This window comes from Crotalus tigris, unplaced genomic scaffold (genome assembly GCF_016545835.1).
Source record: "Crotalus tigris isolate CLP2741 ecotype Arizona unplaced genomic scaffold, ASM1654583v1 scf7180000017887.1893490, whole genome shotgun sequence".
NCBI classification, from domain to species: domain Eukaryota; kingdom Metazoa; phylum Chordata; class Lepidosauria; order Squamata; family Viperidae; genus Crotalus; species Crotalus tigris.
In genome coordinates this window covers 1,314,280-1,332,904 of record NW_024096704.1, presented here as the reverse complement: position 1 = coordinate 1,332,904, position 18,625 = coordinate 1,314,280, and the positions used below count along the sequence as shown (strand labels likewise).

Sequence of the window (18,625 nt, the reverse complement as noted above, 5' to 3'; positions counted from 1 at the left end):
CCTACTGTCTTTAGGACCGCTGCATTCTAGCTTGCCAACAGTGCAGGAGGGAAAGAGGGGAGAGTTTTGAATCCACACAGATGTTCCTTATCGACCATTGAAGAGTTGTTTTGGCAAACTAAAATTTCTTTTCATAATAATTACTGGAGGATATATTGGACAATGTGACCTGAACTATCAGAGAGGGGAGGGAAGGTTTCATTCTTTTAATTAACTGCTTCCCACCATTTTCTTAGAGCTAGCTTTAATTCTATCATACCAATTTGCTAATGCCTAATAAAGTTAACATTAGAGAACACAATACCTCTGGAGTTTTGCTTTGTTGAGCTTCTCAGCTGGAATTTGACAATGCAATTACAAAACAAAAAAAATTATGGGAGGGGATGGAATGGAATCCTAGGTTGTATCATTAGAAGTATGATATCAAGCTAACACAAAATCATTGTTCTTTCTACTCTGTATTGGTCAGACTGTACTTAGAATATTGCATCCACGTCTGGGCACTACATTTTAGAGGACACTGACACTCTGAAACACATCCAAAGAACAATTAAGATGACGAGGGCCCTGGAATGAAAAACCTATGGGAATGATTATAAGCTAGACATATATTCAACCTAGAGAACAGAGGACTGTAGAGATATGATTTTTCATTCTTAGTGTTTTCCTACAAGAGCATGGTCTGCTTTTTTACAGATCAACTAAATGTTGATTCATTGGTTGGATGAGGAATTGATTGACCAGCTTATCGCCCAAGCTTGACATCATGAGCTGAGAATGACTGGCCCAAAGTTATTCAGGACTAGTCTTAGACTTTTAAGGGAACAATACAACTCAACAGTCTTCTGGTTTCTAACCTGGTGCTGGCATTAAACATTTTTGCGAAAATATTTTTATTTTTGAAAAAATGTAAATATTGAAACTTACATTCCTTGATAAATAGGTAAGTGAGTGTTAACACTACAGTGTGTCCACTGAATAGAAAATCTCCACATAAGATATGTGAGCCTGTTATAGACAGACCACCTCCAGAAATTAGTTGCAGAATTCGCTGAATTTTAGCTTGAGAATCACCATTTAGCTAGAATTAAGTAAAAAAGAAGAGAGAAATACTTAAATTAAAGGGTACATTTGACAGGATAAAACATTTTAACACAACTTCAAATTAAACAAAATGCATAAAAATACGCAAAATAATTTATCTATAGCATTTTATAGTATCTATGTGAAACTTACCAAAAAAGTTTACAACAATTAAAAGCCAGTAGAACATCATCAGTCAGTGTAGGAAGTAAACCATTTGGCTCCTTGGCAGACAAGTTTCAGTCCAGGATACAGTATTGAAACTGTACTGGTCATACTTGTGGATGATCTTTGGGGAGGCTGGGATTGTGAAAAGCAACCCTCCTAGTACTCTTTGATCTCTTAAAGGCCTTCAGTCCATAGCATCCTTCTCTGGTGGGCTGGAATAAGGGGAGGCACTGTCTTACAAAGAATCTCCTCCATTCTAAAAGATCAATTCCAGTTGGTAGGGAAGGGGAAATCTACTTGTAGATCTCTAATTTGTGGACTGCCTCAGAATTCTCTTTTCACTATACTTCTCATTAATAGTTACATAAAATTGCTGAGGGAGGCCATCAGTAGAGATTAAGCTTCGTGTCATCAGTAGAATGATAATACCTTGTTAGACATCTCAGTTCTGGGATGCATCAGCAGTATGGAAATGCTGACCCAGATGTGCTTGTCAGGGGAGAAACAAACTCAGATTGAATCCTTTCAAAATAGAATAACTTTGAGTTTATCAGGCAGATTATCCCAGAGAAATACCATTTTTCACTCTGAATTGAATTTTCTTTCCTTTTCAGGAGTAATTCATAATTTGGTGGTCCTCTTAATTCAGAGTTTCTCCTCACTAAGCAGATAGCACTTGTGGTTAAGACAGCTTTTGTACAGCTATATTTTGTGCATTAGTTGTGGCCACTGATGGATCAAGAGGCTCTTCTCACAGTCACTCATGCCCTACTCACTTGCTATTTGAAATACTGTAATGAACTGTCCCTGAAGAACATTTAGAAGCTGCATCTGGTACATAAAATGGCATCCTAGACAGTGATGGATTTTTCATGATATACCTGAATAACTTGGCTGCTTTAAGAACTGTGCTGATTGATAAATGGCTCTACATGGCTCTGGCCCTAGTTACCTAGGACTAACTTCTCCTATATTCATTTGTCCATCTGACCAGATCTAATACGGCCAATTCCCTCCTGGTTATTATCTTTAGAAACTGCCATCTGAGAGGGCCTTGAAAGCTGGCTGAAAGCTTTCCCCCCCTTCCTTGAATCTTCCTCCAGGTGGATGTTTCAAGGCATCACTGTCCCTCCTTTAAGAAAGCTGTCAAAATGTACTGTATCTGTTCCATCTTGGATAGGCAGAGGGAATGCTTTGATTGGAACTGGGATTTGTGAGCATATGGCTCTTGCTTTCTCAATTTTTAATAGTTTGATTTTGCCATTTTTAAAAAATGTATATGGAGATGTCAGTGTCTTTCCCGAAAGCCTTCAAGATTGGGAAGCATACAAAATGAAGTAGCATAATGATACTATGAAACTATTACAACTACATGCTAATATATTTACCTTTGGAGCACACTGAAAATGCATTCCAGGTACAGGTAAAGTGGTGACATACATGGTAATGCACCGATAGAGGTAAAGAGTTCCCAATATAAAAAAGAACCTTCGTCCTACTATTGATCTGAAATATATATAAACACAAACATATTGAGGAAAGAATTCTTGAGGCATAATGCTAGCAGTATATAACATGTCTATAAAAAAAGATTGTTACAATGGCAGTTACAGCACAGTGGAATAAAATGTAGAAAAAAATATGAAGAAACACTGCCTGCTCCAAAATTATGTTTTGATTATATTAGTTTTAAAAGGATGAGAAAAAAATTCTACAATAGTACCTTTCTTCTATATTTGGCTGGTGGCTGTGAAAATCATAACATTGGACCTGTTTTGCACATCACAATCTTAGACATTACAGTAATATAAAACAACATCTAAGCACGGAAGAATTTTGGATTGTCAAAAATTAGCAGCATGCATACTTAGCATAATCTTAACTTTTAAATAATAAAAATTTGCTACTCTGCTGTAATGGAGAAAGTCCTTGAATGAGCTATTTTAATAGTATTATGAGGTACCCTATCTCCCCAAAATATGGAGATGGGAATCAATCACCTTGCTTTGATCAATGAAAGATAGAGGTGCAGAAATCAAAGAAAATAAAAAAAATATAAAGAAGTGATTTCCAATTATCTTTTACAGCAGTTATAATTATAAATATAAAATAACCTCCTAAGGTTACAGTATTGTATATATTTATCTATAATCTATTACTTTTATTCTAATCCTCAAAATCATAGATCATTCATAATATCATTTTTTGTTTCCCACAAAAAGTCAAAAAAGGATTAGCATTAAATTTAGACAGTGTCCTAGCTCTAATTAAAGCAGTCAATTTGTCCATTTCAACAAGGTCCATCATATTAACTATCCATTTTATATACATTGTGGTTGAAGTCAAATCTTTTCACATATAATAGTCTCACTGCATTCGTCATATATAAAAAGAAGCTCCATAATTTTTTCTTACTATCTATCTATCAAATATTCATTTTTCACAATAGGTCACAAATTATCTACTCACTTTCTGCCAGCATTTCCACATCTTATCATTTCTTCACTCATTTTTCCATCTTATTTACTAGGATACACAAATTCATCTTTCTGCGCTAATTTTTTGCTAATTATGTGTAGCTTATAATTGTTCATTGAATTTTCCTTGTCAAACATAATTCCATTTATCTTTAGTACATAAATATTTAGAACTATGCTCCTTGTTGCATCATACAGTCTAACATTCATGGCAAACCATCTGAGTTTACAATTAAAACAATACAGCATAATCTGCATACAAAAATACATGCACGTTCATGCATCCAACCAACATACCTCAAATTATCCTACAAACATTTCTTATACATTTACTCATAAAAGCAACAACAAAAGTCCATCACACATTCAATAAATATTCCACTTATATTGCTCTTATGGTGTGGGGGCACAGTGATTAGAATGCAGTATTGCAGACTAACTCAGCTCACTACCAGGACTTTGATTCTGACCAGCTCAAAGTTGACTCAGCCGTCCATCCTTCTGAGGTCGGTAGAATGAGGACCCAGATTGTTGGGGGTAGTATACTGACTGTAAACTGCTTAGAGAGGCTGTAAAGCACTATGAAGCAGTATATAAGTCTAAGTGCTATTACTATGGTAATCAGCAATCAACATTCATTCCATGTTCATGTAAAACATTCAGTACTTCAAGCCTATTCATATTATTATATGCATTCTCTAAATCAACAAACCTATGAAACACTTTTTGACATGTATACGTTTCTCAATGAACAACTTGAGAGCAAAAATGTTGCTTGCATATATCCTCCTGCCACACTTGTCAAATATTATTGTCATCTCTTGTAACTCAATCAAAATGTTACCAAAGTCTTTACTTTAAAAAAAATATTTTTGCATTTATTCTTACTACCTTTCCCTTTGTACAAGGAGAGCAGTAATGGCATTCTTCCCATCATGAAGCACAGATGCAGTTTTCATGTGTAATAAGCAACTTACTGACACAATCAATCATTCCTTAAGCAAACCGCACATTTTAACATTGTTCCAGTTATAGCATGTGCTCAGGGTTATTGAAATTCAGGTGGCATACAAATTTAAATCATCATCATAACTATCATTGTATCTATATATTCACCATTGTCATTTTCAACATGATCCCAGCATTTACGATATGCCTGTCATCAAATATTTTGGAACAAACTTTTATAATAAATTACCTCAATCCCATTCTTTAACATAATTTTTTCCATACTAATCTATCAAATACTTCTAGCATTATCCCATTTCAGTTTCATCTGAAATTTTTTCATCATTTTTATTTTTCTCTTATTTTCATTTTTTGTAGCAAGCCATTTTTCATCCACAGCCTATAGCAGCGGTTCTCAACCTATGGGTCGCGACCCCATTTGGGGGTCGATCAACCATTTCTCGGGGGTCGCCAAACAAGGCGATCCGCCATTTTTCCCCCTCGGGGGGCGGCGCCGCGCATGTGCGCCACGCATGGGGGCGCCGCCGCGCATGGGGGCATGCGCGGCACATTTGTGTGACGGGGGTCGCCATCACACAAACGTTGAGAAGCACTGGCCTATAGCATTTCATTTTGTCATTCCACTATCTTCCTATAATGTTCTATTTCCACTCTCTTCTTTCACTTCTTGTCTTTCCAAATGATCTATTTCTTTCATTCTTCATATTACCAAACACTTTTTCCACATTCAGAATTTCCCACTGCTTATGTATTCATTCCTTTCCCACAAGTACAGTATGTGAATAATAATATCTAAACCACTTATTAAAAACAAATTTGCCTTTCTGTAAGAAGGTATTCATAAGTCACAATTATCACTCATTCCTGGGTCTCCAAATGGCCTGAGCACTTTATTTTTCCCTAGATTATATTCATTTGGAATCTTGCGTAAGTTCTCCCAGACTCATCTCTTCCTTTCATTATTATTGCAATTATTATCAACCTATAGATTTCTACTTTCATAGAAGCCCACAACAATGTAGATGATACCAACTCATACTTATGACATACGTAGCTATTTTATTCATAATTAAACATACCTTTAGTTCCTTACATGGATTTCCTTAAGATACAGGTTTTCCTCAAATTACAATCAGAGTTAGGACTGGAATTTCAATTGTTAAGTCTTTGTGATCCATAAGCTGAAGTACCAAGTGACTCAATTTTATAACCATTTTTACAATGATCACACAGATCGTCACTACAGTTGTCAAGCATACCACATAATTATAAGCATGAGTGTTTTTATCCAATGGGCATTTTGCCATTAAATAGCATAAAATGATGCAAAACACAATCACTGGACTATGGGATTCTGCAACCAGTTGTAAATGCAAATAGGCTGCCAAGCACCCACGAATTATGACAGGACCACAGGGTTGATGCTGCAATCATAACTTTGAGGATTTTTTTAAAATTCTAATTTAGAACAGTCCTACGTCAAGGACTACCTGTAGATCATTTTCATTCAGATCTATTACAATCTTCCCCTTTCTCTTAGTTTCACATACACACAATATATCCTTTTATTTTATCTATTTTTTTTCTTTGATTTAATGTTAATTCATGCCTATTATGATTTGTCTACATTCCAAGTCACAACTTGCTATATGCCATAATCATCATAAACAGGATACTAGATATATATTGATCTCTGCCATTCATCATGGTGAAAGGAATGAAGTATTATTCAGAAATTTCTAATGAGTCTAAAGGTTGCTAGAAGAAACCACCTGAAAATCATAAATAACAATTAAGGTTGTCTATCTATCTATCTTATCTAAAATGTTGACAAGTACAAATGTGAAAAGTAGGAGTTGCTAGAAGAAAAACAACATCTGTATATAAAGTTTAGAGCTCAAGGCATAACCGCAGACAGATGAAAGGAAGCTTGGTTGATAGAAAAGAAGATGGTGCTAGATAAGAACAATAGGCTTCCGGATTAAAGTGTCGGGTGAGATAAGAGGGTGTTGAGTGCAATAGGGGAGGAAGAAACCTGCTTTGGGGAAAGGATATAAAATGTGTCAAACAGCTCTGGGAGATGTGGCTGAACTCCTGTGTGTGTTTTAGCTCACCAGGTCTTTGTAAACGCTTCTTTTTGAATAAAACTTTGTTGCTGGAATTCCAAGTGAGTTTGTTTGTTTTGTGATCTTGAGCCACGTTCCAAACAATGGCTTCTACTAATTTCATACCTGTGTGTGTGTGTGTGTGTAGACATACACACACACACACACACACACATACACACACACACACGTATCATATGTAGGCTAAATTCCCAAACTTACTTTGATAAGCACACTAGTGGTCAGTTTCAGCACATTCTATCCAACATTCCACCAATACAAGTAAACCCCAGTTTTATCCAAATCTGTTAATCTTATTCTGTGCAAATTACAATTCATAATCTACAAATTATCTAATCCAGTGATGGCAAACCTTTTAGAAACCGAGTGCCCAAAAACTGGCCCTGCCCCTGCTCCACCACATCCCGCCCCCGCTCTGCCTATCCCCCACCCCACCTGCCCGCAGGGTCACTCACCGCCTCCAGGCAGCCCAGCAGCGCTATGTCAGTTACCCCCTCTGCCTGCGCTCTGCAGCATCAACTGTGCACAATGGGGTATGAGGGCAGAGTCTTGTCTACGCTGCCTGACTGCCATGTCCTTGGCACTCTGCTTTGCGTGGGCCACGCTCAGGGGTGACTCTCCTTCAGGGGGACTGCTGGAGAGGAGAGGGTCGCAGGGGGAGGCGAGACTGGGGCAACAGCACGTGTGCCCACAGAGAGGACTCTGAGTGCCACCTCTGGCACCCGTGCCATAGGTTCGCCACCACTGACCTAACCAGTTAGCATATATTACCCAATCTCTCCAACTTGAACGTATTTGTTATATTTTGACATTCAGGATGCAGATTCTTTTATTTCTATGATTGCATTATTGCAATTGCAAAAATCTTTGTTAGCAAAAATTATTGCAATTGCAAAAATCTCTCAAATATATTGATATTTACATACCTATAGATCAGTGGTAGCGAACCTATGGCACAGGTGCCAGAGGTGGCAATCGGAGTCCTCTCTGTGGGCACACGTGCCATTGCCCCAGCATTGCTTCCCTCCGCAACCCCCTCCTCACCAGCAGCCCCCCTGAAGGAGTTGCCCATGAGCGTGGCCCACACATAGCAGTGCAGCCAAGGGCATGGCAGCCAGACAGCATAGACAAGATTCTGCCCTCATGCCCCATCACGTACAGTTGATCCTGCGGGGCGCGGGCAGAGGGCGTGGCTGCCATGGCCTGCTGGGCAATCTGCAGTGGGCCCTGGAGGCAATGAGTGGCCCTGCAGGCAGGCAGGGTGGGAGCGGAGCAGGGGTGGGGCAGGGGGTGGAGTGGGGGCCGGGCCAGTTTTTGGGCACTCAGTCTCTAAAAGGTTCGCCATCACTGCTAAAGATCATTGTATACAGTGCATTTAAAAACATTTAAAGTTGTCAATTTCTACAATAAGAAAAATAAAAGCAAAAAACCTACTTACTTGTATTTAAGAAACAACCATTGGATTATCCATATTCCAACAAGGATAATTCCATTTATTTCTGATACAGAAAAAGCCCATTCCACGCGATCAATATAATCAAAAAATTTATCTGGCAACGGAGGACTGAGCTCCTTGGGAGGTACCCTCTCATGTACCACTGTGATCATGACAGTTGTTAAAACTAAATTGAAGACAGCATATACAAAGGCAATGCCCGTTTTCCACCATTCCAAAGGAAACTTGTTTCTAGATTCAGTGGGCATGGAAATTTGTGTGTATTCTGGATAATTTTTAGCACCTTTTCGCAAACCATTGGATAAACTCTTTGGTTTGTTGCTGCCATTCTTGTTTTCCTCACTAACAGTCAGAGCAGGTCGAGCATAACCATTGGAAGTTTCACTGGTCTGGCCTTCCATATGTTCTTCAAGCTTTGCTGTCTCTATGGTATCCATCAGGTTTAATATGTGTGACAGAATTAATGAATTCTAGTTTGATTTCCAAAAATATCGTCCACTTCTTTTTTTAAAGTCTACCTCATCCACTTTCACCCACTTTTATTCTTTAAACAAAGCATACAGAAACTGTAAGTCCCACTTTGAGCCACAGCTTTGGTTCTTCGGTAGATTTTTCTTTTAAGAATCATCAACATGCTACCTGCAATTACAATTAACATACAATAATTAATACTGTTAAATATACATATATTCATGTATAGATAATTTTGCACCATAAAAAGATATATAATAAAAAGATATGTAATAAAAAAGACCAGGGAATCATGAATTTAGGAGGACTTCTTGTTTCAATTAACAATGTTCATAAAAGTTTAGACAATCTGGGTTGAATTCTCATTGGAGTTACAGATACAAATAAATCACATAATATTTGATGTGCTAAGCTAAAATGTGGCTTGACTGTTTTTGATCTAGCATGTTAATTATTTCTAAACCATAATTTAGGGCTTATTAGTTGTGCAAAGGCAACCATGTATGGCTTAGTCAGTAAAGTACTGTATGGTAAATTTTGTCTTATTGTTTTATGTGAATCTGGGCGACATATGTGTTACACTATAAGAGAACTTGGACTCATCCTTTGGCCAAAAAAATATCAGTTCCCCCACCTTCATCATTATTAGACATACCAGTCAGCTGGTAGGATTGAACAAACAGAGGGGGGAAACCCACTTAGACAGACAATGGGGTCAGAACTACCACGAAAAATCTATAGTAATTAAGCAAGTAGTAAAAGGAATATGATTTGAATGTTCTAGTCACTATGGCTTTACAATGCTTAACTTGACTCATATCTGTTTTCATACCAGTGTACGTAAAATAATCAGCCAAAAGGATATCACAAATACCAAAATAAGGCAGTTATTTCAATAATAATAAATCTATGTTACAAATACTTTATCAAAAGCAAAATTCAATAAAAGTCTGGGTGACACGAAACAAGCTACAACTAAAGCCAAGTGCAAGAAAGTTGCTTTTTATAGAATAGGATTCTGTCAATGCCAGTATTACCTCTGTGTGGGCAAGTAGTCTCTGCAAAAGAGCAAACTGACAATTTGAGAGTCCTCATGGACTCATGGCTCCTGTTTGAATAGCAAGTGGAGACTATGATTAGAAGGGTCTTAGCTTCATTGGTGTACCAATTACTTTACTTGGTTTAGGAGGAAGCATGTATAGTAACTCACATTCTCACTACCACCAGGTTAGATTACTGGAATATGCTTTACATGGGACTGCCCTTAAACATTACTTGGAAATGGAAACTAGTCTAGAATAGAGGTTCCCAACCCCCGGGCCACAACCCGGTACCAGACCACGGCCCATTCAACCGGGTTGCACAAGCAGCAGGTGAGTGCACTCACATATGCAACTCTACTTCTGCAAATGGAGATGTGAATGCGAGCATGCTCACCCACTGCTTGCACAGACCTCTGCTGCCGGTCTGCAAAACCAGAAAAGTTAGGGACTCCTGGTCTAGAACACAGCAACTTGCATGCTTCCTGGTTCTCGGTATTGGGAATACATAACACCAATTCTGCAATCCCTGCACTGGTTGCCAATTGGCTTCTGGATACATTTAAAATGCTGGTGCTGACTGATCAGTCATTTTATAGCTTCACATTTAGGACAGCCTGCTCCAGCCAGAATCATTCTGACCCACTAATTTCTGCAGGGAGACACTTGTAGTCCCACATTTTTAGGAGAGATGAAGGGCTTCCAATTTTGTGCAGTTAGTGCGACAGCTGAGGGATCACAGGGCTCCGCACTCTACAGCTGATTTCTTTCTGTTTGGGGGCCCTAAATGGGCCAAAAGCCACCCCAGAGAGGTGGAAAAGGAGAAACATCCTGCCGATCGTGGGGAGATGGCAGTCGATCTGGACGTCCGGGGAAAGCTCTCCAGAAACAAGCAGAAGAAAGACTAGCCAAAGCTACATGCAGCCAAAGCCAAAAAGTACTAATTTAAGCATGATCGTAAATAGTGTAATTGAACTGGATAAGGATATTGATTCTCTCTCTTCTACCTGCTTTTTCCTGGAAAAAAAACCCAGAAGTAAAAATCCTCCGAAACTGAGGGGGGGGGGGATCTTTGCTCCACCCTTCTCTAAACGGAAGTGGCGAATTAAGTTTACGGGGAATAGAAATACACAGAAATAAAATCAATATAAGATTTAAACTTGGAAAGTGTGAAATTGATGGAATTTATTAAGAGTCTCCTGGCAAAAGATTATTGACAGAAATAAATGGTAATTATTTGTTTTGAAAATTGAAAGATGAACTGTTGCTGACATCTACTGGTGGATGAAAATACTGCCCTAAATACACAGCCCAGAAAAAAAAATATTGTGACCTTCAAAGCTTTAACTAAAGAACAGCTACAATAAAAGAAAAGAAAACATTATGGACTATTTACACAGTGAGAACTATAAAACCTAGAAAAAATTGATCTTCCTGGATTATAAATACTTTTTAAACTGTGACTTTAAAGCCGTTGGAAAGGAAAACTTTGATTTTTGGTCATTATGGAGCATCAGAGGTCTGCAGAAAGAACATATCAAGAAAAAATAAATACTTCCCAGGAGGAAATGTATGTTATGTTACAACAAATACAAATGACATTAATTTCAAACCACGGGGAAATTAAAAATAAATTTGAAAATTTAAATGAATATATTCTTAATTTAACATCACAGCAAACAAATGATCAAAAAACAAAAAGAGAGAGAGATCAAGTAAAGCAGATAATTAAACATAAACTAGTGGAAAGAAACTTAGAGATGGAATTTAATGGAAGGAACTGTGATGTAATCCAGATGGAGAAAAGCTTCCAGGAAATACTGAACATATTGATGGTTATATATAAAAAAAACAATAAAACATTTTTTTTAAAAAAAAGAAGAGCTGAAGGCAAGGCTGAGAGGCAATGTTTTTTCATGGTAGTGCCAATATTTTGGAATGCCTTCTTTATGGAGATCAGACTCACCACCTTCTCAGCCAGAATTCCAAAAGAAAAGGGTGCATTCTCTTAATTTAAACATTGTTCAAAACATTGTTCAAAACATAAAGTATGCTCAAAACACTGTGCCACCTTTGTAGTTTTTCTTTGTTTCGGTTTTTTTTATGTTATTATTTTTAATCATTCCATGAATGTTTTTATTTTTTTATATTAGAATAACAGAATAACAGAGTGGAAAGGGCCTTGGAGTTATGTACTCTGTAACATGCTGAAAGTCATCAGATTTTGATGGGGTATAAGTTTAAATAAATAAATATGGAAATGACTACTGTTAGTATTAATTGAATTTGTTATGTTCTTATATTGCACAGTACAAAATGATTTTTGCAAGCCTCTTTATATTTGTTGGCTTAATATACATAGATAGCATTTTTAAAAGATGTTCAGGCATTAAAAAATGGAACACAGTTGCTATTTTAGGACAAATGACTGATCTCCAAGTACAGCTTTCAAGACACTGGAGAATACAATCAGATCGAGACAGAGAGAAGCCTTACCTCAAACCAAGCACTTTGCTTTGTATTATAATCTATAAACATTAGCCATAAAGAATTGTTTCATTTTATAAGATAAAAACAGTAAACTGATACAACTAATGATTCATGTAAACCATTATAAATGAAGTGTACATTCAGGAAGAAACACTGGATGAGATTCTAAAGACTAGAAACAAGAGTGCATTTCTAGCATGGTGTAGCTGCCTTCATAATTCATGCTATACTTAGATACCCTCAACCTATAAGCTTCTGGATAGGCTATCTGAACTGACTCATATATATGTACAACCCATTATAGGTAAGTCCTTGGTTAACAACGGCAATTGGGACTGGAATTTCTGTCACTAAACAATGCAGTCATAAAGTGCAATGTCATGTGACAATGCCACTTAGTAATTGCAGTCCTGGCATTTCTGGTTTCTGTTAAGCAAATCCCACAAAGTTAAGCAAATCTCATATAGTCACCATTTGCAACCTCCTGCTGACTTTCCCATTGGCTTTACTTGTTGGAAGAGTCAGTGAAGGTTGCAAATGGACATCACATCATTTTGGGATACAGCAATGTTATAATTATGTGAGGTACACAAGAAATGTACATGTTTGTAATTTTCCATTTTTGTTAAAGGAATAGGCATATAGAGGCACTTAGCTAAGGTACTTTTAGGAAAGGAGATATAATAAGCTGAAGGAATAGAGAGGAATTATATATACTGACTTAAAGCATACTTTTAGAATAGAGCACACTATTGCAGAATAGGATATAGCTTATGAATAACATATTATTCAATTTATATAAGGCTTATTCTTTATAAAAACTGCTTAGAGTTAATATTTTAAAGTATAACTATGAACCAAAGTGCAGCCATGTTTAACCAAAGCATGAACTCTGTTACACATATAGCTTCCAGATGGAAAGCAGGCATTCTTATAGAAAAACAAGGGAAGATATAAATCCTTTATAATTGCAATTATTCAGTATGGGTTGTGTTATGTCCTGAGCCTGTGGAAGCAGGCTCGGGGCATTGCAACGGTCCTGGGCAGGTGCAAGCTGCCCGGGACCAGACTGGCTGTCGCCAGCACGTGCGCGCATGCGCGGGTGCTGGCGCGCCAAATGTTGCAGATTGGCCCGGGAATGGCCTATAAAAGAGGCCGGGAGATTTGGGCGTTGTCGGCGTCTTGTAACCAGTATGCTGAACAGAAATAAAGAAGTTCCTGAGAACTACAACTGCTTCTCGTGTCATTGCCATTTCGCGAAGGACGCAACACTGGCGACGAAGGTGGATTGCCTTACATCGACCGAAGACAGGTGTAAGCTTACCCGAGAGAGTCCTGAGCGGTAGGAACGGCATTGACTCGGCAGCTACCCGCCAATCCAGCGAGCATCGGGGATAGGCTGGCTGATAGACCCTTCCTTTTCTACAAAAATGGCAAAAGTAGGAAGACGTTCAGAATTCGACATCTTATATCCGGAAAGATGGGAGTCTTACGTAGCCAGGGTGGAAAACTATCTTAAAGTCAACCAAGTAAGAGAAGATAGTTTGAAAGCTGCCACCCTGCTGTGCGTTTGCGGTCAAGATGCATTCGAAATCGCTGAAAACATAGCAGCACCTGTACCTCTAGAATCTGTTAACTACACAGATCTCAAAAAACTACTCAAAGAACACTTCCAGCCCAAGCTGTCCGTCATCGCTTGGCGCCACACCTTTGAACAGAGGGATCAGCGACCCGGAGAATCAGCCAGAGAATACATTGCTGCGCTGAGAAAAGCCACTAAACACTGCGAGTTCAAGGATCTAGAAGAACGGCTGAGAGACAGATTTGTATGCGGACTGAGGCATAGAGAATTACAGCAGAGACTTTTTGCTAAAGAAGACTTATCATTCCAAGATGCCTTGAGAGAGGTTACTGCAGAAGAGGCAGCGGGCGGCGCCATCAAGAACATGAGGCCGATCAGAAGCACTCCAGAGGCTGCGTCCGTGCACCAGGAAGGAGCCCAAAGAAACCCAGAGGAGGATCCTGACGATGAAGTAGACCGTCTCTACCCCATGAAAGAAGGGAAACAGAAAGGAAGCTCTTCAGCTCTCCCCAAGTGCCTCGGTTGTGGAGGTCGCCACAAGAGGACCGACTGTAGATTCCACTCCGCTATCTGTAGAGCATGAGAAAAGCAGGGACACATTGCAGCTGTGTGTCTGGGCCGTCAGAAGGTACAACCTCAGGAAGAATTGCGCCTGAAAGGTACCAGGGTTCCCAGCCAAAACAGGGTGGGGTTCTGCGCTTCGCGAAGAAGCATTTACACGACAGGCACACACAAGCCCATCAAGAAAAAGCTGTCACTTAAAGTGAAGCTACAAGGGGTTCCATTGGCTATGGAACTGGATACGGGGTCTGCACTCTCGATCATTTCCATGCACACATTTAGGAAGATTTGTTCTGGCAGCGGATTTCAGGCCAAGCTGAGGCCTTCCGACATTGTGTTAACGGACTTTCAAAACTCCAGAGTGTGTGTTAAGGGGGAGGCCACCCTTAACGTACAGTATAAGGATTTTGAAGGTCCACTAGATGTAGTAGTAGTAGGGGGGGAACGAACGAGTCTCATAGGACTCGATTGGTTTGAGGCCTTGGGAATACACGTCACAGGGCTCAATAGTTTGCAAACACTTGACCTACAAGAAGTCTGCAAAGAATTTGCAGATGTTTTCAGCCCCCAGCTGGGCACGTACAAAGGACCCCCTGTGTCACTGAAGTTAGACCCCACTGTCACCCCTATTAGAATCAAAGCAAGAAGGGTTCCTTTTGCTTTAAAGGGTAAAATTGACACTGAATTAGACAAATTGATTCAGCAAGGAGTCTTAGAACCTGTCGACTCCAGTCCTTGGGAGACCCCCATTGTCACGCCTCTTAAGGCAAATGGGGACATTCGCATCTGTGCAGATTACAAATGCACTCTAAATAAGGCATTGCAGCAACATGCCTATCCTGTCCCTGTGGTCAGTCATATCCTGGCCTCCCTCAAGGGGGGGCGCGTTTTTGCAAAGCTTGACCTAGCTCAGGCGTATCAACAGCTGCCTGTTGATGCTGCTGCTGCTGTAGCTCAGACCATTGTGACCCATAGGGGGGCATTCAAGGTAAAGAGGTTACAATTTGGAGTAAATGTCGCTCCTGGAATTTTCCAAAGCGTAATGGAAAACACACTACGGGGTATACCAGGGGTTTGCCCCTATTTTGATGATGTCTTAATTGCAGGGGACTCTACACACAACTTAGCTGAGAGATTAAGGGCTGTTCTGCTGAGGTTCAGGAAAACGGGCCTCAAACTTAAGAAGGACAAATGTAAAATTGGGGTGCCTTCTACAGATTTTCTGGGATTCAAAATCGATGCTACCGGTATTCACCCTGCTGAATCCAAACTGGAAGTCATTATGCATGCCCCTAGGCCAAAGTCCAAGGCCGAACTACAGGCTTTTCTGGGCCTTCTGAATTTCTATAACTCCTTCCTTCCAAACAAGGCTAGTGTAGCTGAGCCTCTTCACAGGCTTCTGGACAAACAGGCAGTGTGGCAGTGGTCACAAAAACACGAAGCAAGTTTCAATGAGGTCAAGGCCTTACTCACTTCTAACAGTGTGCTTGCACATTTCAATGAATCCCTTCCTGTGTGCATCGCTTGTGATGCTTCTCCTTATGGGGTGGGAGCCGTACTAAGCCACCTCAGATCAGACGGAACTCAGGTTCCTGTTGCATATTACTCCAGAACCTTGTCTTCTGCTGAGCGAAATTATGCTCAAATAGACAGGGAGTCTTTAGCTGTTATTGCGGGAATCAAAAAATTCCATGATTTTTTATATGGCAGGCATTTCACGGTCTTCACTGACCATAAGCCTTTGTTGGGACTGTTTACCACACATAAACAAACTCCCCAGATCATCTCCCCCAGAATGCTGAGATGGTCTATCTTTCTGTCTGCCTATGATTTCTCCTTACTTCACAAACCTGGGAAGGAAATGGGCCATGCTGATGGCCTCAGTAGATTACCCCTGCCGGTAATAGAAGCTGACCCTGTACCTGTCTCTTCCACCACCACTGCAAAGACTATTCAAGTACTGAGGGGGATTTTTGCTGCACACGGGCTTCCAGACGTCCTCGTGTCTGACAACGGCCCTCAATTCACTTCTTCTGAATTCCAAGCTTTCTTACAGGCCAACATGATTCGTCATGCCACCTCTGCGCCTTTCCACCCATCCATCAACGGTATGGCTGAACGCATGGTTCGCATCACCAAGGACGCCTTGAAGAAACTTACCTATGGAGACTGGCATCACAGGTTGGCTGACTTCCTCCTTTCTTATCGCACTACACCGTCCACTTCTACCGGGAGGAGCCCAGCTGAACTTCGTTGGGGGCGCAAACTGACCACCAAGCTTGACCGGTTGCATCTGGACAGACTTCCTTCCACACTCACACACCCCAGGGCACCTGGACAGCTGCTTGTGGGTGCCCCGGTTTGGACTTGTAACTATGGGCCTGGCCATTCATGGGTCCCCGCCACTGTATGCAGAGTCACAGGTCCTCTGTCTTACGAGGTGTCTCTGGACAACGGTCGTGTCCTGCGTCGACACATCGACCAGCTCCGCACTAGACGGGACCTTCCCACTGAGACTCCTGGGTCTTTTCCAGGGGGGAGGGGGACCCTTTAGGGCAAAGGGAAGAGTACGGGCTGCTGCCCATCATTAACGAGGAGGCTACAGACAGCCCATTCCAAAGTTCCGCGAGTGCTCCAAACAGGAATTCACAGAGCCCAACTAGAACTCAGGCACCAGTGCCTACTCCAGCCAGGGAGTCACCCTGGGGGCATAATCACTACTCACCCGCATCACTCAGTACTCCAGTCAGGGAGGATATCCGGGAGCGTCCAAACAAATCACCCCCTGCAAGAGAGCTGGCACACATTCCCTCTAATTGGCCCGACACTACACCTGTCCCTAGAAGGGGGCAAGCACACAGGGAGGTGGTCGAGGAACCAAATCCTGACTACAACACCTCTGACATCACTCAGGGGACAACTGAGTTTGGGACAGCACTGAAACCCCAACAAGCCCGGGTACAGAACGGGAACGAGGGGAAAGACAACCTCTTGACAGGTCTAGGACAGACCTGGGAGGTTCTACAGAATTGCCCAACAGTGATAGTCACTTAAGAGGGCCAGAGAGCCTGTAGCCAGGCAGGACAACCAGGTCAAACAGAGAAAGAAGCCCTGGCCTGACGAGCCCGGTGGGCAAGCAAGCAGGCCAGGCATTGGAGCACAGTCTTTGGGAATCACCAGGGTGTAGCAAGGGGGACTAGCGTACATCACCCCTCAGTCAAGGGGTACTTGGTAGGTACCCAGAAGTCAGGAGGTCACAGAGAGCCAGAAGATCTCCTAAATATTTAGAAGATTTTGTAACTCTACTGGCAAAACAGAGTTAACAGAGAACATTCCTGTACACATAGGAAAATAGAACACTGGGAATGATAGAAGCAGAGGAAATAACTGACACTAGGTAGTATGGGCACCACGCTCGCATTAGGTTGTATGTTATTATTGTATGATCATAGTCTTAGCCGGGGGGGAAGGGGTGTTATGTCCTGAGCCTGTGGAAGCAGGCTCGGGGCATTGCAACGGTCCTGGGCAGGTGCAAGCTGCCCGGGACCAGACTGGCTGTCGCCAGCACGTGTGCGCATGCGCGGGTGCTGGCGCGCCAAATGTTGCAGAGTGGCCTGGGAATGGCCTATAAAAGAGGCCGGGAGATTTGGGCGTTGTCGGCGTCTTGTAACGAGTATGCTGAACAGAAATAAAGAAGTTCCTGAGAACTACAACTGCTTCTCGTGTCATTGCCATTTCGCGAAGGACGCAACAGGTTGCAATTCACCTTATAGATAAGCTATACCCTGAGTTAGGAGGATGTTACAAATCATGTCACAGTAAAGGGAGTGAAGATAAGACAGGAACAAAAGGGGCATTTGATCTAATAATTGGAGGGTCTGGTAGTTGTAATGGTTGCTAGGCAGTCGGAAAGCATGTGACCAATTGAAACCTATCAATTTGGTTTCAGTTGGAAGGATGTAGTGTGATGCATGGGACAGGGTATAAAAAAACCTGTGCAAAATTGATTCAAGTGTGGACTCTGGGATTTGCCATTACCAAGAGTTCCACCACTTTTGCAAAAGCTTTAATAAAACTTGTTTTATTTTCCAACATCCTTGGAGTTGAATTTTTATTCCTCACAATTACAAGCTAGTCGCCGAGCACCCAGATCACCCCAGGGCTTCTGAGATAGCCACAGCTAGAAGGACTGATTTCAAGTA

At 40.9% G+C, this 18,625-nt stretch overlaps 1 protein-coding gene across 3 annotated transcripts in view; it reads right to left on the bottom strand.

Moving 5' to 3' along the window:
• The window catches only part of SGMS2 (sphingomyelin synthase 2), a 68,644-nt gene that overhangs the window by 17,736 nt on the left and 32,283 nt on the right, over positions 1-18,625 (bottom strand). For all 3 annotated transcript variants that reach the window (XM_039344014.1, XM_039344015.1, XM_039344016.1), the window contains exons 3-5: positions 8,262-8,918; positions 2,640-2,757; positions 928-1,081 (exon numbers count right to left, since the gene is read on the bottom strand). In XM_039344014.1, coding sequence (XP_039199948.1) covers positions 928-1,081; positions 2,640-2,757; positions 8,262-8,716 — 727 coding nt within the window. In that variant the 5' untranslated portion in view covers positions 8,717-8,918. The remainder of the gene's footprint in view (positions 1-927; positions 1,082-2,639; positions 2,758-8,261; positions 8,919-18,625) is intronic.